The sequence below is a fragment of the Bombus impatiens genome, unplaced genomic scaffold (genome assembly GCF_000188095.3).
Source record: "Bombus impatiens unplaced genomic scaffold, BIMP_2.2 scf_3721, whole genome shotgun sequence".
NCBI lineage: Eukaryota > Metazoa > Arthropoda > Insecta > Hymenoptera > Apidae > Bombus > Bombus impatiens.
The window spans coordinates 227,364-253,293 of NT_180140.1; the positions used below are offsets into that span (position 1 = coordinate 227,364).

The 25,930-nt window shown below is 42.7% G+C and overlaps 2 protein-coding genes across 2 annotated transcripts in view; both read right to left on the reverse strand.

The window, feature by feature from the left end:
• The window catches only part of LOC100743721 (putative epidermal cell surface receptor), a 22,504-nt gene extending 3,214 nt beyond the window's left edge, over positions 1-19,290 (reverse strand). The window contains exons 1-8 of the mRNA XM_012393602.3: positions 18,371-19,290; positions 4,861-5,433; positions 4,241-4,534; positions 3,980-4,172; positions 3,276-3,490; positions 2,834-3,189; positions 2,344-2,611; positions 3-1,257 (exon numbers count right to left, since the gene is read on the reverse strand). Of these exons, the coding sequence (XP_012249025.1) occupies positions 3-1,257; positions 2,344-2,611; positions 2,834-3,189; positions 3,276-3,490; positions 3,980-4,172; positions 4,241-4,534; positions 4,861-5,433; positions 18,371-18,485 (3,269 nt within the window). The 5' untranslated portion in view covers positions 18,486-19,290. The remainder of the gene's footprint in view (positions 1-2; positions 1,258-2,343; positions 2,612-2,833; positions 3,190-3,275; positions 3,491-3,979; positions 4,173-4,240; positions 4,535-4,860; positions 5,434-18,370) is intronic.
• Positions 19,291-22,074: 2,784 nt separating this feature from the next.
• On the reverse strand, positions 22,075-23,672 carry LOC100743840. The gene is made up of 3 exons (XM_003494747.4): positions 23,417-23,672; positions 23,004-23,119; positions 22,075-22,716 (listed from the first exon to the last, which is right to left on the reverse strand). Exons 1-3 carry the CDS (start codon positions 23,588-23,590, stop codon positions 22,359-22,361), a joined length of 648 nt encoding a protein of 215 aa, XP_003494795.1. The 5' UTR covers positions 23,591-23,672; the 3' UTR covers positions 22,075-22,358.
• Between the last annotated feature and the right edge of the window lie 2,258 nt (positions 23,673-25,930).

Consider the following 25,930-nt stretch of genomic DNA (forward strand, 5'->3'; position numbering starts at 1 on the left):
TCGCCACGTTATGGGGTATGGCTGGCTGTCCGGGATAATGTTGGAACGGTCCAGGATTGGGATCGTGTTGCCCGATATGAGCTAAGAGTTCCTCGATCTGCTGGGGAGAGTTCGGTATGTCTGACGTGTGTATGTGATAGGTCGTCTGACCGTTTTCGTCCTTCTGTGTGTAAATATGCGGCTTAGCTGGTTTCTTTGGTCCGTTAGCTGGGACAAAGTATCCAGGCTGTATCTGATTGTTGGACGTGTGTTTCTGACTAGATATCTGTTGATGGATATCGTACAAGCCGGGGTGACCCTCAGGTGGAGCGTGTTCCAATTGAACGAGGCCTGGATGTTGAAGATTGATCAGATGATACAGTTCCTCAGGAAGAATCTCCTGACCTGGATTTCGTTGGCCCTGTTTCGGTCGACCACCCAATCCTGCCGGAGGCTTGTCGCTGGCGGAAGCTTTCTTCTTTGGATTTACCGGAACGATCACATTCGGGTCGAGGTTATCCGGAGCATTGAGCGTCGAGCCTCTGTAAGGTGGACCAACCGCGGCGGAGTTGTCCAGTTGCGCGTTAAAACCATCCTGTGGAATACCCTGACCGTTGTTGGTGGTCGCGATCGTGAATCCTGGCCCCATTTCTTGCTGTGGGTTCAACGGAACGAACTGCGGTTGATCCGTCGCATAGGGAACCTTTTGCACCGGTGGTAGCTTGTTGGGATTCACAGACCCAGGGTTGAATTGGTGATTCTCGTTTCCATTCGCGTTTACGTTTGCGTTCATGTTCGCGCCCATCGAGGAGCCAGTCTTGTCCAAGAATTTGTCCGGAGCCAATGGGCCAGGGAAATAGTCGTCTTTATGCGGTTTTGAGATTGGCTCGACCGGTTTCTTTGCGTCCGACTTAGTCTTGATGGCCTTTTCTTTGAGACGTTCAGTTGGCGTCGAAGGTTTTTCGGTATGAGAGGGTAAATGGAACACGTTCTCTATGGTAGGATGCGTAGGCTTGTAATCGGGACTGTATGGTCCGTTGTATGGTACGGTTGGGTGTCCAGGATCCATGGGGTAGTGGAAGAGTCCATGAGTGGTGGTGTCTGTGTGCGCGTGAACGTCTTTCGAATCTTCCCACAAGGAGGAAGTCGCTGGATCCAGTTGGTGGCCGAGCCCAGCCGAATCCGACTTGTTAATCGGTCTTTTGTTATCGTCGATCGTTTGCCGATTGAACGCGTCTGTGGCTAACGGGCCGGGAAACGCGGGCGTCGCGTTCGTTCCTGCAATGAGTAATAAAGTCGATTGTCACAGAGGTGTTCGTCGAATTGAACAGTGTCGACCAGCCGTCCGAATTCTTCATGCATATTTACAGCGAGAGGTCCGAGTATGTACAAGCGTAGCCGTACAAAGCATGCATTCGCAGTTTCTCCTTCCTGCTTCGATCGTCACTGTAAAGATTCTTTTCGTTCATTGTATCTTTTACGGGGTTTTGGGATATTTTTCTTATGTTAAGTGTAAAAGGAGAGATCTACGAAAGGCAATACATACCGAAGCTAAAGTATACTGAGATGGAATTGCAACTGTAACGAATACGAAAGAACATATGAGATGAAAGGGAGAATGTACAGTGTTTCGTTAAATTGAAGGTCTTCGTCGTTGAACGATGGAAAGTGTGAGACGTGAGGATATATTCGGGTGTATGTACATACACGTCACATTTGCACTGGAGAGTTCCAGTCAGGTCCGCATGGCGGATAAGCGTTCACCCTCTACCCATAACCAATCTAACGTCTCCTCTTCGTGATAGCAATCTCCTCGATGCCACTAACGCGTACGTTGATATCACCGCCACCAAGGAATCGAACATCAACGATTTACAGTACCGATCAAACAAATTTCTACTTTGCAAAATTACATCAGACAGATATACAGGTTGACCCATTTTCGATTACTCTATTCGATAACTTCGATCATTAATTAAACAATAATGGATTTTTACCCAAATATGGATACATTTTTAAGTCAAGAAATAGCGCTTAAATACAGATCCGTTTTACTTCTTAAAAATTGTATCGAATATTCTTCTGCACATTGTAAGCATTCTGCGAATTTTTGCGTATGTAAATTTCGCATAATCTTTCACGAGCCAGAGGATATAAAAATCCGCAGTCCAATAACTCCTTATTTAATCCAATAATTTCTTCGATTTAGAACATCCTGTATATCTGCTATTTAACGAGGAAGATCAACGCACAGGTTTGCTTAAACGATCTTCCGGTCGTTAACGCGGCCCACGGAAACCGTCGCTTTGTCAGCTCGTTTCTTTGACTATTTTCATGTTTTCCGTCACGCAAGCGCGGATTTACCTGGCGACTGGTTGGATGGATGACTGCAGCTCCACTCCAAGCAACATTCGTCACCGGGTAGATGCATTAACGCGGCCTGATAAGACGGACAAGGTAAAGTAGCAGGTGGTAGAGCCGGGACCGGTGGACAAGCCGCCTGACAGGACACGTTTCCCATCTCGCAGTAACATCGCTTCTCGCATCCGGTTACGTTTGCCGGCAGCTCGCTCCAATTGTCGTACGTGTTGCCCTCGTAATTGCACGAACCATTATTTCTGCATCGCACTTCCTACGATCATGAACATCGTCGATTCAGCGATCCTTCGTGTTATTATGTACACGCGTATCGTTCGCGTTTGCGTACGTTGACGTCTTAGAAAAGATCGACGTTGTCTCAGATATTCCTCAGAAATCCATTGACGTTGCATCACGAAACTTTTTCGTTCGGATTTCCTGGGCTCTCAGCGAAATATAACGAACTTAAACGAGTTTCAGACGATCCGAGACTTACCTGAGGACAGCAGTGAGGAGGTTTCGGGACGAAATTCGGCGGCACCGTTTCCCAGTCCAAACAGTGAGGGTCTAGAACGTCGAGTCCAAAATCCGTGGGACACTCGATCGTCGAACACTCGGTTTTACCTCCTTCGGCGCAAGTGCAGAACGAGATACATTCGTCGTACCATTCTGCACCCATCTTGTACGTTTTCCCCATGTGACTACAGGAACTCTTGTCTACCATCTTGTCCGAGATATTCGTCTTGATCACTTCCGCGGGAAGAAAAACCTGCAGCGCTGGACCAGTTCGAGTTCCATCCGTTACTCGCACGTAGTACGAGTGTGCAGGATCCAGATTCGATATGATACCCTCTACGTTCACGTATTTTCTCATTTTTACAATACCGTATCATGTATTACGACAATTACGTTCTTAAGGCTAGTCCGTATATTCTCACCTTTGTCAGGTTTCTGCTGCCTCCACACGTGATTGTTGTCGGATATCTCCACGGTCACATCCTGCGGATTCTTAGCCGACAACTTCAGCTTGATCGCCGTCGAGTTCAGTACCTTTACGTCCGTAAGGTTTACGGCCAAGTCGGTCGAGCTTTCCGGTTTGATCTCGTGATCGCCCAAGGTAACGTCGCAGAGAGTGATCGTGCAACACGCGTCTCTAAAATACAGGACAACGAAAGCTGACAGAGCGAACGAACATGTAAAACTATTGTTTAATACGTTTTCATCGAAGCAACAACGAGCAACTTTTCGCTAATGTTCCATGTTCTTCGAAAAGATCGACTGGTTGTTGTCCAACGTTTCTCCGTGTTTCTTCTTCGCCTGCCATCAGTAACGAAGGTTCGTTCCTGTTGCCTCTTGCCGTTTGTAAAGATTAAAGAAAATTAAGAAACACGCGACAGAAGCAAACGTTCCAATTCGTACAATTTGTTGACTATTCCGCAGCTAGTTTTCAGGAACAAATATCGCATTGAAATCGAAACACACTGTCGCTTTACCGAGGACAGAGCGTTGGCTGAGGAAACATAGGGCGACAACAGGCGACGAAAAGTTTCAAGAAAGTTGGTTCGATGAGAACGCGTCTTAACTTCGAACCAGAAATTTCAAAGCAAATTGTAGAGAAATCGGGAACGACGATTCCCCGTACCTTGGGTCGGTGAGCACGACGCAACGATCGTGTTGATTCGTCACCGAAATCGTGTCGTTCGGAGGACATCTTTGCTGGCACTTTAAATTGCCTCCCGCTTCGCAGATGCAGACCCTGGAACAGCCATCTTCCACTCGTTGACCCCTCATTATCGTTTTGTTCCCAAAGATGCATGTTTCTTCCGGTTCGGGCGCTGCACGACAAGAACGTAAGATTCGACAAAGTAATATGATGCCTGACATTTTAACATACCGAACTCACCTGAATCGGCGGCACAGACCAAAATGGCGCAGCACGCTTCCTCGTTGACGATCTTCTCTTGACACAGCGGGTCCTCGATTCCACGGTTCGCTCGAACGTACGGCGAGGAGCAAAGCGGCTTGCAGTCTACGGCTACGCCATTTTCACCGCACACGCACTTTTCCTCGCAACCCCTAACGATCTTCTCTCCGATGGTGTACGTTCGGTTTCCTTCCACGCATACGTTCACCGTTGGTAGCAAAGTCGAGGAGATATTTATGGCCGTCTCGTTGTGAGATGCCACGTATTCGCCGCCTGCGTGAAACATCAACGTTCGTTTCTTTCGTTGTTTGGAAAACGCCGGACAATGAACTTCTAATTTAACCAAAAACTAAGTCGATCAAGTCAAGATTCTTTGTGAAGTTATCAATTTTACATTATCCAGCTACCTACTTGGTACTCGACGTCTCAAAGAAAGACATCTTAGTTTCATGAATTTATTTGTCACAAGGAAATGATATAAATAGTTGTAAATCCCAAGGGAAATTTGAAGAAATAACGCTTACGATTGTCGTTCTTCTGTGCATTTTAATTCATCGAGTCGATCGTTGTACGCGGACGTTGTCCTACAGTTTTCTCACCTTCGACTTCCTTGTCATCGTCGTCCATACTGACATCACTCAGATCGGTGATGTTCGAGTGCAAGGAATTGGTCGGTTCTGGCGCCGACATATTCAAAGCTCTTCCTCTGGCCGCTGTTGTCTCCTCCACCGCGTGAACACCTTCCGTGCTACTCTCTGTGGACGAGGAATAGTCGCTGGTCGATGATTCGATCGGTATCGAGAAATTCGTTGCAGTTACGATAGGCTCGCCACGAAATAGAAAGGGTATCGTAGCTGCTACGGTTTCCATCGATCTCGTGGTCGCTTCTTCGACCGATATCGACGACGATGACGACGACGACGACGACATCGGCATCGTCGTCACGGTGGTCGCGGCGTCGTTGCTTTCGCCGCGTTTCAATTCATCGTCCTTGAAGGTTTTCTGGTATTTTTGCTCGGTCTTGACCTTGAAGTCAATCGGTTTCTTCTTAGGCTCGATGGTGGTCTTGGAGTCCTGTTCTTTGCTCGGGTACTCCGATTTGCGGTCGATCGTTTCATTCCTCGCGTCACCGTGTAGCGGTTCTACTGCTGGTATCTCCTCGATAACGGCGCCTGAAAATTCGATGAATGTTCCTTATAAAATACGTTCGAGATCAATTTTAGTTTCGAGTTTCGAGATCTTGTAATTACAATTTGTATTTCGATAAATTCATAGTTCTAATTGTGGAATCTGTTTAATTTCACTTTATTTTCTTTACTCGATTAAAAAATCAGTGGCTCTTGTTTTTTATACTTCAAGCATTGTGTTCTACGATCGTTATCCGAGAATTGCTCGATAATGAACAATTTTTCAGATGACCCAGATACCGAATATTCGATCACCGAGATCGAGACATATCGCATGGTTCGACGTTTAGGATTCAGAAATGATCTGTCGTTAAGTATGAGATTAAATTCGTTATCGTTCGGTGGTCATTTACAGACCAACAAGTTGTAATTTATATCGTCGTTACAGTTGTGACTTCGATTATATCTCGTGGCACAAAATTATCCAAATTTCCTTTCATACGTTCTTTTCTTATTCTAAATACGTACACAGCATTGGAATATCAGTTTGGCTGTCGAACGTACCGATACTCATGGAATAGAATCGTTGCGTTTTAAGATTCGAAATCATCGAGCAGCTCCGTAGCGCGTTTTGTAACAGCGATTTATATCGACCTCGTCCATTACACGCTCGCGTTACTTTCTCCTCACTGACATGTATCTTCTGTGCTATCCATCTCAGCATAACGAACTCTGTACTACTATTATTATTACAATTATCATTATATACAGGGCGTACCGAACTTCCCGAGACTAGGATTACTTAACTGGACTCTATGAAACACTCGACGTACACGATCTCGTAAGAATGTTACATCTGCAGATCAAAGAGAAGAGACGGCGCAACATACGTTTGTTTTGCAACTACGCCGCGTTCATCCAAAGAACCTCGTCGCTCCTTCTTTTTATCTATGCCCATCGACTACGCGTCACGCTTCCATCATTTCGTCATAAAGATTTTTAAAAGTCAATACACTACAGTACACTATAGTCGCGAAATCATCGACCTCCTAAATTACAAACGCGGAGGTGAGTCGAATTTATGACAGTTTCAAGCGTTTTCGCTTCCTTATCTTAACTCTACTGCGATTATAGAATTCTGATCTTCTTCTTACTTTAGTAGACGAGAAAGATCTTCAACAATTAAGTTATCAAGAAAATTAGATAAAATTATATTTAAGAAGATATTTCACAAAATATTAGAAAATCACGGATATCAAAGACAACCGTCCCATATTTCGCTTAAGTTTCAGCTACTTCTCGCGATTAAAAAGAATTTACGCTTACGTTAAAAATGAACGTAGCAGGGTCGAAGCTGACGGTGACAGAAACCTGAACGACAGGTTCGAACGCTCGAGGTATCGCGTTTCCTAGCAGTTGTATTCGAATGCTATTAGAAGAATCGCGAGAAGAGAGAAGCGGAGAATCGCCGTTTTCATGGATGTTTCGCAACGGCATAGATTCATCAGCGATATTATGACGAGGCAGAAACTTTCCATCCGGGGCTGAAAACGCGCACGGGATGCGCTGTTACGTCAAACAAGCTGGCCGATCTCGTCGTTCCCATCCACCGTTTCTTTCGCCGATTTACCCGCGGTCGAGATCGAGTTTTTGCCCTGCAACGAATGGTCGAACCGTGCAAAAGTAACGTAACAGTATCGCGAGCCGTTTCTGCGAATCGACCGCGTCGATCGTTTAGATCGTTAGAGGTTCGCATTTAGGTCGCAGAGGTGTACGGCGTCGCGTATTTTCCAACTTTGCAAGTTTCGATTCAGACGGAACGACTATTGTTTCTTCGGATTCTTAGTTCGTCGAGGAATCTTCACGATGGACACTTTAAAAACGGATGTTTCGACCGGTTGAGAGTGGGAAGACGCGTGGATTGGTCGGTTCCTATCGAAAGTCGGACCAGGCCATGACTTTTATCGCATGAATGGGGAACCGTAACGGTGCGACCGGTTCACACGAGGCCACTGCTCGTCATCGGGATCCACCTGACGTCGGTGGCCGGTCGCTTCGAACACAGCGTGTAACGATTTTACGCGTAAGTAGGTGATGGTCTCCTTTTCCGCCCGGACGCATACATATGCATCGACGCTGGCCGAAAGAAGGACCCAGTACCCTTCGTGTCGCGTTCCTTTCGTTACCTGCTGCTCTTCCAATGGAATTTTTCCGTGCACAGAGTGAGAAGGTTTAAGAAAGATATTTTATGTTCCATTAAAAAAAATTTCACCATACGTGTTCCAGCAAGCAGTACAGTTTTGTCCCCTGGAATCTCTTCATACGATCATTCAGGTGTTTCCATTAAAATGTTCCACCTTGTATGTTTAAAGATAGATTTTCACGTTGTATATTAATTTTCTGCTAAATATATGTACTGCTCTATTTTAAAAGTCACACTTTTTCGAGTCGTGGAAACGTATCGCGACAGAAAATAGAGTTCTAACTGAATTAACGAGGAGACCAAAGAAACGATAATTTTAATAGTTAAGACGCGCGATTAAATTTAAACTGTCAACCTTTGACTTACATTGCTGCGATCTTTAGCCTGTCATTTTTTATAAAAAGCTTCTCCGAGAAGAAAGGAGGAAACGTGGAAACCTTTCGAAGCCCGTGTTGCGTGTGCTCAAAACGATCTAACTGCATCCTGCGCCAAGTGTTTCAATTCGAGATCGTAGCCGCGAGATTATTTTCGAGAGCATATTTTATAGTTTCTAATACAATCTGGACTAATTATTAACGCTTAATTTAATCGCACGATGATCGAACACTGATGCTGCATTGCTTGAAAAATCCTGTTTCTCGGATGAAAAAGATCCACTGCGCCCAAGGACGTCCAGTGCAACGATACTTCACAACCGATCACTCGATGAATGTCGTTGCATCATTCGAAGAGAACTGTGGTCGAAGAGTTACGGTATTCCCCTAACTTTTGGTAATCGTGATAATCGTTTCAAATACGCAAATATATGCCAAACGCGTTGTTTCTCGTTCCAATGAATAAATTGATACATCACAGTCTTTCGTCCTTCCTCATACAGTACTTAAAGCAGATTTTACCAATGCCTTCGGCAAACTTTTACGTTTTACTCTTCTCCTAACAGATAATCGTTCGATTCTCACGAGATTTAGGTCGGCATACCTCTTCGAACATAACGGAAGATCGCTTCGAGAACGTTCTACCATCCAATGAAAATGGAGAACAGCTGGTTTGGACGTTATTATCGAGAAATCTGCTTCCGTTTGCGAGGAACGATTCGGTTTCGACCCCGATGAGGCCGCGGGACAAGAAAGCTGGCCGTGGAACGCGGAATTACTCATCGCGCATTAAGAGGATCTTCACTCGGCTTCCTCGTTGCCGGAAGTCGCGCGTCGTCCGTGAACCCAAGCCAAGAACGAAGCGTTCGACCGCGTTTAATTGTTAATCGCGCGCTCGACTTTCTTAAACGCGATTACGTAATTGAACTTGAAGAAGAAAACGCTCCATTTACAATCTTTGTTCGTAATTTTCTTTCTGCATACTTTCCTGTTCAATCACCGCTGACTGAACTCGTCTTTAAAATCGTGAAACGTAGCTACCGAAGTTAGGAAAATTGGTCAGTGTCTCGTCACGAGTAATGTCGTTATCAGGTATATTTGCCAGCGTCTCGACATGTTTATCATCGTAAATGAGGTGTTGGTGGTTTCAATTTCGTGCAGGCTAATCGCGTTAACGCTCGAGGTATCCTCTGCTCGCAGTCACGGCGCGAATTTCGTTCCGGTTCTGCGTTCACGGAACCCTCGCGATCATAATCCAACGAGCAAAGAAACTCCTGGAGCAGCTTCTGTCGTTCCTCCCGAAGACCTTGAACCGCGCTGCTTCTCCGTAGAAGAACAGCCATTAGCGTAGCCTAGGTCGAAACAGACGCAATCACGGTGGAAGAGGAGAGGAGAGCGTTTGAATTTTTCTCGAGCAAAGTTCAAATTGAACGGAATGTAAGAAAGTTTAGGCGATTGAGACCAGAAAAGAAATCTCTGTAAAACGTACTCGTTTCTTTGCGAAACACTCAGCGAAAAACTTATTTCTTCTACGTATAAAGTAGACTTCCAGGAAAAAGAGAAATTAAAAGTATTTCGAGTTTGAAAACGACTAATTGGTAGAAACACGAGGCAGCAACTTCGCTCCTTCATATTTCATGAGCAGAATCTGGATTTTTATGCAATCTCGTGTGTTTATCAATTATAACTAGATTCCACATGTTTATGTAATTTTATATATTTATGGACAACGAAGCGGAACCAAGATAGAATATTATTTTACCCAACCAAGTGTCATAACGAATACTTCGGCTCGGATAAATTTTAAACTCTTTTAAATATCTCAGAAATGGATAACTAAAGAAATGAAGATCAAATAGAGATTCGTTTCGTCCTGCTAAATATCATCGAGTACTTCGCACGTTCTACATACACGTATGTGCGCTCTTACGTTCTTTAATATTCCGTAAGTGCATAAATATCCGTAGTCTATTTACGAGTGTTCTCTGTGGGAAACGAAGAAAAAGATTGGAAAAAAAGAAGGGAAACGAAACTGGATGGAAACAGCCAGAAGGTAAAAAGACGAGGGGAAAGGGGGAAGTTAAAATAGTCGGTCACCGAGCGTGCCTTTGACCATACGGTATTCTATCCTACTTGCTACTCGCTGCACGATCATTATTTCGTTCCATACATCACGTTTCGTCGGTCCACTTCTTTTTCCTTTTTTAACGACCGATGAGTCGTTAATGAATACCTTTCGGTAGAAATCAAATTTTCATCTCTGCTTGCAAACGTAACAAAATAGACAGAGGTTTGTTTCATTAAGTTCGACACGTTCTTCTTATATTGCTTTTAGTTCCAGTCTATGGCTCTTCTATGAATTCTTCTAATTCTCGTTATTAATCATCGCTGGAGAGAGAAACGCTAGAGAATAATTCATAAGAGAAAATTCGAGGATAGAATTTCATGGGAAGATGGGACTCTGTCAATCATGTGCACAGTGGCAAAAGTGTTTTCGAATAAACGGAGGTCTGCACGCGCTACTTGCTCGACGGTGGTTTTGCTTCGTACGTTGCATTTCACTTGCCAACTCGCCGCACTTTTCCAGGCGACTTTTACGTTCTGCACGCGACTCCGCGAACGCTGGCTGCTCCCTCGCCTCTCGATCGATGCCGCTTTAACGTTTTTAGCGAACTAAAAGATCGTTCGATTCTTATTTTCAATATATTAAACGATTCTCGAACTTTCCATGTTTCATTCTCGTTTCAGTTTCAACCGGGGAAGGACTTTTAATGTCTTGAGGAATTGCTTATCGGTGTAATTGAAATGAGAAATTACCCGTATCGATAACGTTTCGATAATTTCACGTTTCTAAGATTCCTCCATAAATTGTTCTCGAAATTGGAAGAAAATTATCTAGAAAATTACGATTTGATCAAAAACGAATGAAAAGAGGCGCAGTGCAGTTGAATCCGCCGGAAACTAAAGATTTAATTCGATAAAAAATGTAGAAACAGATTCAGATCGAGGTCGTCGATCCCTTGTTGCGTGATTATCGAGTTTATCACTTGCTGCAGGCCGAGATATTCCATCGCAGCGAGCGGTTTACGATCCTTGTGCTCGCTTTTGTGCTCCAGTTGATCGACGCGCAATTAATCGATTCCACGGTTCGTCGACCGCGCCGCCTACGACCGAGGAAACGTAAATTTTCACCATCAGCGATCTCTTTATTATCAGCGATTATTTTTCATATTTCACTTTCGACGATCGAGTAATTGTAATGATATCGACAATTTGGATCGTCTGCATCTGCCGGGATCTCGTCAAATCTGTCGTTTGCTGTAGCAAAAATCGGACTGATGTTATTCTTTTCGTCATGGATTATTTCAAAAGGCGTAATCGATATCACAGTGGTCAAAGTCACCGGTCGATTGCCGGATTTTTGCTCGGTAGCATACCTATTCTAGAACCTGTCTTGCCGGAATGTCGCGGAAAAAATGCCACTTTTAGTCTTTGCGTTGCATTTAGTGTAACTCTGAGGTGTATGAAAAACAGGAGGCTGGCATTTCAAAGGCGGTAGCTACGCCTTGAGAAGGAATTCGTACATTCGGACAGGTGTGGTACGATATTCTAAACGACAGATAAATTTAACCAGAATTTTTCCCGCAGAAATTCAAGCAATTTACCCTGCAATTCTCATAGCCTGGACCGTAAAGAGAAATTTTGTCGATTTCTATCCTTATCGGTACGAAACAATGGAACTCAAAGTCCTTCCACTTACACTGTACATTATCTGTATTACATTTATTACCATTATTGTTATTATTATTGTGTATACTAAACTATATATATATATATATCAATTATAAACTATATATGTACTGGAATACGTAAGAAACTATGTTACTTGAACGAATTGTATTTCACCAGTATTTCAGAGTTTCGCAATCTGGATGAGCTGCGCTGCGTTCGATCGTACCCATTGTCTACGTTTTCTTTTTCTGCTGGTATCGAATCTCGCGCAAATGTCGAGACTCGTGCACAACTAACGGTTTCAATCTCGAGGAAGTAATTGAAGAAATCACGATACCGGAATGCGAAAGGCAAATCGTATTGTCATCGACGCTTCGACACGGAATTCGCAGTCGGCGTGTTATTTACTTGTCACCGCGTCGCTAAGTGATGGAGGACTTGGTGGCTGAAAGTCGTCGAAAGAGGATCCATAGAACTTCGCGATGAGACTTTAGTTCTGCTTATATTACTCGCCCCTTTTTGTTCAACGATTTTTATAGAGAAACACAGTCTTTTCCTTTCATGGAATCTGCTAAGATAAAGCAACTGCTTAGACACACGTGTATGTAATCACACGAGACACATTGAAATACTTTATTAAATAAACTTTCTAAGAGCATAGGCTTCTATTAAAGGAATCACATAGCTGTTCAACTCGGTAGCAATTTCGAGATGGAAGACTTTTGGTAAGGCTATTAAATTTCCTCGGCTACTTTCTAAGCTGTTCCTCTGTTAAACTAGTAAAGAAAGAATTAGTTCGAAAGCAGCCGAGGGTCGAGTTCTGGACGAAGAATCATGAAATCGATCGTGCGCCCATGTGTTTATACATACGCATATATTTAGTGGATGTTTTTCTCTAAGAATGAAACAAATCATCGCGTCTACTTCAACTTCGATTGGATTTTGTGTTGTCATTTTGACAAATTCTATCAAATTCATGGTCGAAAGAAGTTAGAAAGTAATTTTTGTCACTGCTTATACTTGATGACAGCCTGAACCATACTGCTCCGAGATGTTTTACTATTTTGTTGATATCTTATTTTTCTTTTATTATCGAACGTAGAAAGCAAGCGAAATTAACTCGTTTCAGCTATTATGGAATTTCTAAATTTCTCCAGAAAAATCTCGGCTTTTGCCACAAAAAAAAAAAAAATCTTCCCCAATTAGAAACATCAAACTGTCGGTATTATCTGTAGCCTCAATTACTTTTCACGCTATTGGAACTCGAAAGCGATTCATCGAGTAAATATCCAATTACATCTTTCGCTGTTCCGCGTTCGAAGGAAATTACCAAAATCGTGCTAACTTCTGTTAACTTAAAAGGGGAATTGGCTTAAAAAAAGAAACAGAGGAACGTCTTTCCTTCTACATAGGTTTGCGTTGTACTGTGCTTTCACTCCGTTGCTTCGAGATGCCCCGCCCTTCCTGTTAGCACGACGAATAATCGCAAAGGTTGAATAATAGGATCGAGCGCAAGTGTTTTGTGACGCAATCAGTTTGGCAAGCCCGTTTGGCGTCTCGTTTGAGAATATATAATCATTTGTAATATATTTCGAAACTTTTACAGGTCGAATAATAAATCGCGAGTCACGCACCTCTCGTTGATCGTTCTTACGCAGGTTGTCCTTCTCCGCACGACGTCATCGCCGACCGTAACCTATTTTTGTTTTTCTAATTCATTTAGAATTCTTTCGGAAGTGGAAACTCGCGTCCGTCTTCCTAAGAAGCCACGTTTTCCATTAAACAGGGATTGCGAAATTGAAAAACCGATCTATGTTGGAACGATCGTTCTTATCCGGGCATCGAAGTCACCAAGCGCCGGCTAGCCAGGTTTCCGTTACAAACGCGTTTTTACCACCTCGATGACAGCTGCGTTATCTCACGCGCTTAATTAAATAAATATCTGTAATGCGTTCTTCTGGTCTTTAAGACATGCAACTAGGTATTTTACGATAACGATTTAATTGCGTTAACGACGTTCAATTGAAAATCGATGCGATTTATCGCGCAGAAGTTCGAAAATGAAATACAAGGATCGCGTCGACTGAAACGTGCCTGACAGGACACGGACAGGACAGAAACGGAGTCTAAATCTTAGTCTTAACCACGGATACAGACACCTCGCGTTTTTCACAGCTATCTTTTCCACGAGCAGCGTATAATACGGACGCTCGCGTGAGAGCAACTTGAGTAATCGTCCACTGGCTTCTCTGTTAGATTCGTTCACCCAAGAACCGACGTGTTTGCATAGGAGAGCGAACGATCTTTACCTTCGTGGTTCACGCGATGCGTCGTTGGAAGGAATCGCGAACGCACGAGGAGAGAGTCACGAGACGGTCGTTGGTTATGGGACGACAGTTTCTATCGGTTTACTTTTTCCCTTGAGCAGCACTTGTCCTGTCTCATTGTTCTCGCGTGGCCGAGAATAGGGCAAGAAAGTTGTTCGGGGGAAAGTTGGGTGAACAGGTTGGAAAATCGAACGCTTTGGGCAAATAGAGAGACGGTGCACCGCGATAACGTAATTAACGTGCCCCACGGGGCATCAGTGTCCAGCGACCATTAGGTGAAAGTCGTTAACCGGGGAACAATGAGGCGGGAAACGCTACGATTCGGACTTAATTATTGCAATTACGAGGAACAACGATCTTTCTTGTTTCATCTTGCGCATAGTGGGCGAGATCTTCGCATCTCGACGAGGAAGAGAAATATTTGAAACGATCCGGGAAGTTCGTCCGCCTTCTATCAGCCTATCCCGGTCATTGTTTTTCGAGCACCGATGAACAGGTTATGCGAATGACCGGGGGTTAGCGTCGCCAGGTTGTTTGCCGTAACAAAGATATCGAGGGGACTAGGCTCGCGTTAAGAATATAAAGGAGGAGGGAATACGTTCACTCGCATATTTATAGTACCGTTAACCAGGTTACTTCGCCAAGTACAGCGACCGCTTACGAGACTTTGGAGAAGCTCGTTAGTCTGCTGTGCAGTAACTTCATCCTAGTACTCGCTTGTTTTCTTCGTGGCGTGTTTTACACGTGTACGACTTTTATTGCGATCCATGTAACCGAGTAACGTTACGTCGGTATGAATGTTTTAGCGATTAGCCGATGTTTGCGGAGCACATCGTGTCCCGAATCGCAAAGCCTCCACCGAAACAAAACTTGCTGTTCCTTGAAAAAGTGGCCGCTCGTTGCCGAATATTGCTTCAACGTAGACAAAATGTTTCTGTAAGTTGCTGTTAGTTAGTTCAATGTCTGGGAAGGTTTAGCAGAAACGAGACGCGGCAAAAGCTCGCTCCACGTCGCTTCAGTGAAGACGAAGCTGAACGCGAATATTTCTTAACGATACTTTTCACCGTTGCACCCGTTATAGCGTTGTGTTTGACCGTTTGACCAGACACACCGATACGTTCCTTTCTCCAGTAGGCAGCTGGCGAAGTTAGGATTATTTCGTGGGAAGAATTATTGCTCGGGTGTCAAGCGTGAACGGCGGCCGACGCAGCAGATCGCGTTCACGCAGAAATTAATACAGATCGGTTCCTCGACCGTGTAAGGGTATCGGAAAAAAAAGAAAAAAGAAAAAAAAAAGAAACGTAGAACGAAGCACGTTTGATTCTTCGTCGATCTAATCGGGTTACGCGTTTCTCGATACAAGGTAATCGAGTAAGACGGTCACCGTTGCGAACGACAGTGATCGAAGAGTTGTGTACGAACCAGATCGTTTCGTTCGATCGTTACACACGCAAACGCGTGAAATGGGAACGATTCTCGCGTGGGACCAACCGCGGAACATGAAATAGAAAGTCGTTGGCGTTACGCGAATTGAAAAAGATTATACGTATCACAGAGGCGTAATCGTCGTTTAATTAGCCTCTCCCCGCTAGAGAAGACGTTTAACTGGCCGGAGAACTTTTCCAAGATGGTGCAATGTGCATGTACGTGCTCGAATCCTCTCGCACGCCTTTCCAACCGAACCGAAGGACAAGCTTCTGCGATTACCTAGTTTGGCATGCAATTAAAAATCTTCCGTTCTCGCTTTACCGGTCAGGACGAGTGTGGTCGTGGGCGTAATTCAGATCACACAGCTGCATTTTCGTCTCTATGCCCTTAATTCACCAAGTATCTCTATAGCCGTAATAACTTCAACGTTAGATAATCAACGTATTAAGAATCTGTTTGCACGCGTTAACACCCGAATTCTTCCGTGTTTCTGTTCTATAATAAATTACTTAATCACCGCTCTTCCGTTGTTAGGCGCGAAATCTTCGACTTGAATGAACAATCGTCGCTCGCTGCATCGGGATAACCCAGATACCGCGTGAAATTCGTCGTTCATTGTTTCCTCAATAATCTCGTACACTGTGCGATCACAGGCAGTCAGAAGCCGCGTTGAGGCACGTAGAAAAAAGACGGAGGATTTGGTCGACGAAGAAAGAGAGACGACGGGAAAGAGACTTGGGAGAAAGGTAGCTACACGAAATTCCATTCTGATCGGATCGGGTCTGGCGAGATCTAGCAAGCGAGTCGAAATTAACGAGACTAGAGGACGTTTCGTTCGCTCTCGTTATCAATCCGTTAGTCGAGTGATCCTTGGACAAACATTTGCTCCGAAACATTTGTAATTACAGAATTAAAATCGAATAAAGACAAATTAATTGAAATTAGATTGGAAATGAAAGCATGATACAATATGTTTTTAATGGAAAAGGTACGACACATTCAAAGACAGCAGGTCTATAAATAAAGAAATTGTTACGTCAAACAGATCGACGATTCGAACGACGAGCTAACTGAACCTCCTTGGCTAACAAGTTAAACCCGTGACCGTAGTTAGTCACCGCGTTTGGCTGTTGACGAAACTATTTTCGGCTGAAGAGCTCGGTTGAATCATGTTTACCTGCCCACTGCTTCAGCTGTTCCATTCGTATGCATGACAGGCATCTCCGTTGGCGATCGAGAGAACGATAACTTGGAAAGTCAACAGCTTCGAAGCCTGTAAGTTTTCTTCGTTAGGAAGAAACACGAAACGAAATTCTGCGGAATTCGTCCGATCTCGGTTCACCGCAATCATCGACATCCAGCGATCGACGCCGTCCGTCATCGTCAAAATGATTTTCGGCGACTTTTCGCCGTTTCTAATTTGACCGTGTGTTCTCGCCTTTCCTCGCGCGCCGCTGTCGATCCGCTCGACTTTATTTTTTCCAAGGCCGTTCGTGGACACGAATACGTGTCGACCAGTTTGCCAACTGGATTCAACACTACCGTTAACGCGTCTCGAGTCTCTGCTCCTCGCACTATACACCGCCACGAGTCTGTTTACCTTCTCGATCGACCTACAGGACTGCCACGAGGAACACGTGCCGCCATTGAATCGATTTAGGCGCGCCACTTTCAGTTGTAATTGCAATTTCAATTCTCTGTGGCTTTTAATATTCGCCGATTGATCGGTTCAGGTTGACACGATGCACAGTTTCCGATCATCGAGTTAGTGCCACGCGAAACTTTCGTATTGTTCGTTCTTCCAAGAAAATTAAAAGGGGCGCGTGCAAACTGTCTAATAGCAACATTTATCGACGTAAGAATCGCGAGTGGAAAATCAAGTAATCGCTATATGTTCGATGAGAATTTGAGGAGTCAAGTAGAATTTGTTATTTACCTGACAGTAATCTGTGTATCATGCGTTTTTAATTCGATAGCCAGGAGTTGTAGATGCGATACCGACTAACTCTGATTTCTGAAACTTTGTGGAGCCATTCTTCGATTTATTTAAATATTCTGTACTGGTTACAGAGAAATGCCAACCGGTTTTGCGTTTCGCAACGTCGATGTCAATCTTTCCCAGCGGATAGCGGAACGAATTCGAGCAACGAATTTAATCGACTATTATAATCGGCTACCAGATCGGTTTCGAAATGAGTCCTTAACCGCGTAGAAGTCCCGGATGTGGAACCGAGACGATGTCGCGCGATTTCCATCGACAGCAATCGCGTATCGGTCGATATTCGTGTTAGTGGGCGACCTGGACGTCAGGCGATTTCTCGAACCGATCTTCCTCCATCATCGGCGAAATCTGTTTTCCCTTTTGGGAAAACACGTTCGAAGAAAAGCAGCTTCTTCGTAGAACTATCGCGTGTCTGCTTCTTTTTACGATTTTATTCGCGAGGATGACATCAGTTCTCGAACGAGGACGTGATAGAATTTTTCGCCAGTTTCACGCGGTATACCGTTACGATCACGTCGCTTCGCGGCGATGCTCTCTTATGGTTGCGTTTCACGTCTGCTTTCAGGGTGTCGATGTTCCGTTACGTAACGACCTTTTGCTTATCGCCTCTTTTTATTAGGTCAATTACTTGCTCGATTCCATCAGACCGACCAAACTGTCGAAGATCGGCCAAACATTTCTATATTGGCACGTTCACCAACGATCTGCCATCGAATGTTTGCTAGAAAACATTCGAGATTTTTCCTATCGAAGTGTGAAACGCGGCGCGCGTTTTACCTGGGAAAGACACGAGCGTCGCGGGAAAAAGCGCGAGGCGAATCGCAAGGAATCGAGACTTCGGCGCAAGTCAACAAGAAAGCGCGCGACGAATCGCGGAGGAAAAACACAGCGATGGGAAAAACCAGCCAAAACTCACCAGTGGTGGTTTGAATCGGTGTCTCGACGTCAGCAGCCGACGACAACGCGACGACCCCGCCTATCAGGCAAAGTCCTGCGATCGCGCGCAGAAAACATCTTTCCTGGATACGCATCCTACCGCATTCTTCTGTTACGGTTCCTCGGAAACGCTGTTGAAACACCAACCGTGCACTCACAGGCTAATTTGTCATACGATCAAACCGTAGGTAAACGAAACAGAACTCGAACAAACGCACAAAGACAGCAAGCCTTTTAAATGCCAAACGATCGAAGATAGACTGTCCTTTCTTCTTTTTCTTTCACGAATTATCGACGAATAGACGACTTTATTTAGCGTAATAGCGAACGGTCAAAGCCTTCTTACGAGTTGTTGCAGCTCGAAGAGGGTAACAACACAAACGAGGTACGCGCGGTTCGGTTCACTCGGTTCACTGGTTTGTTGCTGGTCGGTTCGGTCGCGATCCGTGCCGAGGCCGGAGGTGAAGTGCACCGGTGAGCGGGATCTACCTCCTCCTTGCCGGTGTTGGCGTTGTTGCCTCGCTTACCTTTCATTCCTCCTCTCCGGCCAGCCGGAGAATTCTCCACGCTCACCTTGCTACAGGCTCGCCACGCGATTCTACAGGCTGTTCCCGGAAAGCTGGACGATATCGACGCCTTCGATTCGCCTTCGATTCGCCTTCGATTCGCCTTCGATTCACCTTCCACTTGCCTTCCACTTGTCTTCCACTCGCCTTCCACTCGCGTCGCTAACACTCGTTCCGGGGGAAGATCGATTCCTGTGGGACAGACGGCTTCCTGTTATGCTTATTTCCCCTTCTGTTTTGATCGTGGCTTCCTTGGTGATTTCTACCGAGGGTTGGTTGTAACCCAAAACGGTTGCCTTCAATGAGATTTCGCTTGGATTGAGAACGACTATTTATGCATCTTGTTGGACTAAACAAACTTACGGATTAAGATGTTTACAAAAAGTGCAGTCAAATATCGGTCATCAGTCGATAGTTTGGAGGAAATTACTTTTAATTAGGCTTGGTTCTGTTCGTAGCAATTCGTATTCCCGCTATTGTCGAAAAAATCGGGTACGATACGAGGATTATTATAGCGGAGTATTGAAATAATATCGCGCAATGTTATACGTAATAATTACATGTTGTATATTGTGTAATAACGTTATTCCGATATTATATTTTATATTATATATTTACAATTTTGCATGAAATAATTGTATTTTATAAACACGTATTCGCTATCGGAATATACCGGTTTTACCCTTGCGAGAAATTTTCCGTAAAGTTTCTTTGATCCTGTTGCAACGCGCTAGGTCAATCGTCCTCGCGTTGATCGCTGAATCGCGTAATTGCTGCCTTCTTATTGCTTAGCGAGACGACAGAAAAACGTGCGTGGCACGAATCGAAGGACAAGCGGCGCGATGTTCCACGGCCAAAGCGGCGAAATCGAAAGTAAATTGTCCGCTGTCGCGTATTTTCATCGTTGATCGATCGTCACTTCGCTGGCCGAATAAAATGTTGCGTGCTACGTTACAATGTAATTTTAGAAACAGTTTCACCTTACAAAACAACGCGACGATACGATCAGAGACAATCGCGAACGCTCTTTCTCCTCCCAGAAACTTTCCTACTTTTTTTTTTTACGAACCAATTAACACACAATTGTTCGAGCTGCACTGCGATGAGCACACGCCTTGGAATTACCAGCCGATGCAACGTAACACCTCGTTAAATGCATTTGGAATTCGTTTCACGGACTCGTCACACGTCGATCCCGTTTTTTTATGCCGTTCCCGTAGGACAGATATATGTGTTTTATTTCCGAATGCCAACAACTTCGTTCGAACAAACTCGTTTCGTATTGTGTATTTTAAATTAATTCGCATACGCAGCCATTCCGGAGCTCGCACGCAATACGCAATTACCGGACAAGATCAGCTCGAGATCTTCGGATTGGAACAAGACGTAATTTCAGCGTCGACCTCGTTTTTAGAGTTCCTCGTTGCATCGCCAAGCTCGTGGTTTTTTCTTTGTTCGCTGAGAGGTGCAGCACGTAGACAATTAAGAAATCAGGATGACTTGTAGACGAACAATCGTCTTGGCGAGGATACAACCGGAAACCTTCGAATTCTCTTTCTTGGAGACTTGTGAAATAAATTTCCCCTGTTGGACAGGGCGATGCGCGTCACGGTTCTTTTTATAGATTTCCATCCAGTTCCTTGTTCTTTCCAGAGAAAGTGTTAGTGGGTCAAGGTAGCGAGACATCGGAGGTGAGAGAGCGGTGGGAGAACGGAAGAACAGTACCCTCCGCTTTGTTGTTCGATTTAAGAAGATCAAACGGTTACAGTAGTCGTAATTCGTGTCGTGTTGGACGAGTGGAAAGTCCTGTTTAAAAATCGAATACCGGACGCACGTGGAACGCCAGTGAGCAGATCAGAACGATGTTTCCTCGTAAATGAGTCACCCGGTAGGCGGATCGGTCCGGTCGAGGACGATCTTCGACTAAGTTTGGCCGGAGAAATCTTTCGCGAGGAAAAGGCGAGCGGATTCTGGCGAGGTTCTCGTACGCACGCGGCCTCGCCTTCGCAATGATAGCGCGTGTTCGTGTTGGTGTCTTATGTCACGCAGTTGAACTAGATTCGAACTACTCGCCAGACGCTGGAAAATCGCTACACATCATCTTGTCCGATCCTTTGAATCATAAGGGTTTTAAATAATCTTTTAACGTCAGGATTATATCACAGCCGTACACATCTTACACCGTATACGACTTGGCGTGAAGATCAAACCGTAAGATTCTCTCGCCATGGAAAACTTACTGGCGCGATAACACTCACACTCCGGCACGAATATTCCAATGTCTCAAATATTTTAAAATTTTCAATAAAATTCAGTAATGGAACTTTTACCTGTAAACGATGGTAGAATTCGAAATTACGTTTATAGGCTACGTGTTGCCTATCCGAAGTTTTGACAAAACGGGGGATTAGTCATCGGTACGCGTTCCGGATTTTCCATGGGGACAATCGGTTTGAGAATCATCGCGTAGGATTGCCACTAGCATCGTAATGAATCTGATTATTCATAAGTGATGCTGTCATTGAATGCTAATTAGTCGTCTGGTACCTTCGATATTGTAGCGTTACCGTAGGAAACATTTGCAATGTCTAATAATCAATTATTGCTCTTTCAAATGTTTATGGATCGAAGAAACAAGGAAGGCAACGCGAAAAGTGTAACACGTGCGAAGAAGACCGGGATGAAAGCTCGAGGAGAGGCCGAGATTCGGTGAAAGCGTGCCGAATAATCTGCATGTTCACGCTTCCCGTTAATTTCTACCTTGTATCACCGTGCATTATCAGCCAGCTGTTTTATCTCCCTTTTCCATTATTTATTACCTGTTGTACCGCACGGGTGGAACAATGAACGGACACGCGTTTAGAAAACGCTAATCCGTTGCTATCCTCGTTTTATGTTTCCTTTCCAGCCGTTTCTCTTCGATAGTCGTACCTGACATTATATTGCAAATATTGTCTTAGAAGATACGATAAATCTATCTTTATTGACTTATCTTTCATATCACTCTCAGTGGCTGATAGAAATAAAATAAAAAGGGATTAAAGTACTTTTGAGGAAGGTAGATTACGCGCATCGTTATATCGAATGTAATCGTACGAGGTGTATGAAAATAACGAGAAAGTATTCTCTTGTTTTCTATTTCACTGTGATTGATCGAATCCTGCACACGTGTATTCTTATTAATTTTAATTAGAAGGTGTATTTCGATTCCTAGCTGATCTTACCTCTATTATCGCAATGATCTCCCCTGACATTTTTGCCGAATCTTTTTTAAACATTTTCAGATGTGCTTATAGACCAGACGAAAGAAGAAAACTTCCTCGATTAATTGAACAGTTATTCTCTAATTTAATCTACGTAACGAAGGTACACATGTTATCGACCAGAAGGAGTAATCAGATCTTAGGAAGAGATCGCGATATCGGCGCAATTTTTGAATGTCTTTTGAGGTGCACATCCGATTTTGACTGTATTGCCATAACATAGAGTAGCGTGGTTTCCGATTACATAAGTCCATCTAAACACACAATGTTCGCAGATCAAATTCGATGGCAGCTGAACTCGTATGTAGAAATCCTTTTGATAATTTGGCAACAAAAAGGCGTTATCTGTGTTCTCCAATTGAAGCGGATATTTTTTGAAACACATTTCGGTCTCGAAATCCTTCGGTCCTTCCAAGGGGCACAGACTGAACGAGAAGCTTCCCAGGTCGTTACTAATCAGTTTCACATTTACGTTGACAGTGTCGTTTACTCTGTACCTAAAATAACAGAAATATTAATCAACGTGGCTTTCGAGATATCTCGAACCTTGGAAATCTAGATTTTAAAGCGTTCGCATTATAAAAGTGTCATCGCTAAGATAAGAAATCATTCGTAGCATTTGGATAGAAGGTGGTTTTATTTACTAAGTGTTATAACGACAATTATATTTTAGATATTTTATATATTATATATATCTCTTTGTATTTATTCCATGTATTTTTGCATCTTTACATTTTTAAATAAATGTACAAAATTCCGCTGTCCAGCGAGGAAATGAACTTACCTTTGGACGATCACGCCGGTTCCATAACGTCCACCGTTTTCATTTGGTCTAGGTCGTGGTATAGCGTAATCGTCACCGCATATTCCACACAATCCATCATTTTGCGTGAACTGAATCTGCGATGCAAAACGAATCGATTCATTTCTTTTTCATTTCTCGGTCACATCTCCAACGTCGCCTTCTCGAAACCTTCTTTTCTACATTTCTGTCAGGCGTGTTGCAGTTCTAACGTGTGAGGATTTTGTTCCTTGTCGAATCGAAATTCGTCTTCGATAGAATATCTTAATACTGTCTGATTGATAACAAAACTATATCTAGTTTGCTTTCTATATTACTATATCTACAAAACTATATTTACTTTGTTTTCCATAAAATTTCACTTATTATTTCAGAGCAGTGAATAGAATTCTTACGGTCGGTCCTCCGCAGGAAAGTTCATGGTCGTTGACATTTACTTCAACGGGGAATCCCTTGCGCCAGGCGCTGCTTCTGCTAATGGGATCAACCATTATGCCTTGTCCATGAATTTCCCAAAGTAAAATACCCAACAGGCAGCTGATTAATGAAGATTTCGCGAATGTCATCATCGACTTCTTGGCTGCGCGTTCTCTTACGATCGACGTACTATGAGCTGTTCTGTTCCGACATCCTTATATAGCATGACTCGTTGAAGTATCGCAAGATGTACAGAAACCAATGTTCGATCGGCGATTATCTTATCATGTTGAAAGAATTACGTTCAACATTATGATTGCATCACAATGGTTCCATTGTTTACTGCCTTTGGCACAGCAACATGAATATCCATGTAAGAAGAATTTTCAGTAATATGTCAGTTTTTCATTTGAAGAAAGAGAAAAAAGAATTCCATTCACCGCGTTTGTTACTTGTGTATTGTTACTTGTTCATGTATGTAGAAACTTTGAATAAAGTGAAATAAATGTTACATAGAAACTATCTGTTCAATGTATAAGTTCACTTCAATACCGTGGGATTAAGTATTTTTGCGTGCAACAATTTTGTTGTTATATATATAATATAATATAATATAATATAATATATATAATATAGGAAATATAATGGACAAATAATATCTTGAATATAATAAACGTAAAATAATATTTCAGTCGTATATTTTATCTTCGTAATATCATACTTCTTATTAATAAAAAGACGAACAATATGTAAGTAATACTATCTTTAAGAACAAATTATAATATTTCATGTTTCGTTATAGTCCTTTTTCCAATCTTCTATTCCCTCGTAGCTTGCTGTTTCCTGTTTGATGTCAGGCTTCCCTGTGTAACATTAACGACTTCTCCTGGGTTACAATAACATCGATGACAACGTATTTCGCATCTTATCGTGAGTCGCATGCGTTTTTGTTCCTCCGGTCATTCAATCATGTCGCAGGATGAAAGGTTCGAGCCGACACGAGCACGTTGTATTACGTAGAATTTTTGATGAGCATAGTGACCGCGGGTATTTATTATACCCATGAGTGGTAACATTTTGACTATGTTTTATTTATTAGTTCAGGCTAGGTCTTCTTGCATATCGCGTTTTTCAATATTAATAATAATACATGAATGATTAATACGGGCGTATAATTTTGACATAATATTATAATATAAAAATAGTTGATTTGAATGATATAATAATGATAATTTATGCATGTATGATTGAAATTCACAGTATATGTTCATTATCGTTAATTGTAAAATCAGAGTATTTTCGGTACGATTATTTACAAAAATAAGATTAAAATTAGTTCATGTACGAATAAATATAATACGAATATTCGAATAAATGTTGGATATTATATTACCATCGTTTAAGTATTTTCTAGTTTAGAAGTACAATATTCCTCGACTTCGTGGTATGAGAATTGTAATTGTAAGTGAAATTATTGGAATGTTAATGGTGATACGTATTGCGGTTGTGATTAGGAATAATACTTAATTTCATTTTCTAGGTTAGGATAGTATCATTGACGAGGTATCTACTAGTATAAAAATAATTTTATTATGTGTTTCCCGTGTCCAATACAATTTCAAAAACTGGCAAATAATGTAAAAGACTTGGACCTGATATGTACATGTAATAAGCTTCATTAAATATAAACAAGCATCATATTTTACTGTTACTATTACCATTACTTTATTGTTACCATTTTCGAGTAATTTTTTAATGTTACCGACTCAGTGGAAAATAAGGTTACAATAGAATTGTACATGTGATGCTTAATAGATGGCACTATAACATTCTACCAGGGACTAATTTCATTTTTAATAAATACATACAAAAATAGATTCGAGATAGGCCTAAATGTAGTTATTTCGTGAACAATTAAAAATTTCATTTCTATAAGTCTGATAAGACTAAATGCATTTTTGTGCCACACATTTTGTGGCCCATAAATTACCTTTCTTTTCGTGTCACAGGCTACGTTATCGATTCAGTATTGGTTTGAATTAAACCTGAGACCTATGAAAACATTCATTTTATATAATTAAAAAATCTAAAAACTAAGACTTAGAAGTAAGGCTTAAAATTAGCGATAGAAATGGAAATTAAAATTTAAATGTAATTGAGGCATGTTCAGTCTCATATCACATGATAGCAATTCATTCGTAGCTCTTATCTAAGAGAAACTTTGATGTTCCATTTTACCCCATTTTACCCTCTATCTTTGTATAAAAAGGCGCACATAATGAAATTAGCTTAGACATATTTATTTTAAATTTAGCTGAAGCTAAAACACACCTACCCCACATGTTCAGTTCTCCACAATTAATTGTAAGACGAGTGCATCCCACTGGCTGTTAGCTATTTAAGCTAAGAATTGAAATTAATTATCTTAACTCAAAACTTAAAAATAAGTGCACACTATGCACCATCCATCTCCCACAGAACGATTATACAGA

Coding starts and splice junctions, on each gene's coding strand:
- LOC100743840 (XM_003494747.4), bottom strand. CDS start 23,590: ATGATGACATTCGCGAAATCTTCATTAATCAGCTGCCTGTTGGGTATT. Junction 23,120..23,416: donor TTTCCTGCGGAGGACCGACC/GTAAGAATTCTA, acceptor TTTGCATCGCAG/ATTCAGTTCACGCAAAATGA. Junction 22,717..23,003: donor ACCGGCGTGATCGTCCAAAG/GTAAGTTCATTT, acceptor CTGTTATTTTAG/GTACAGAGTAAACGACACTG.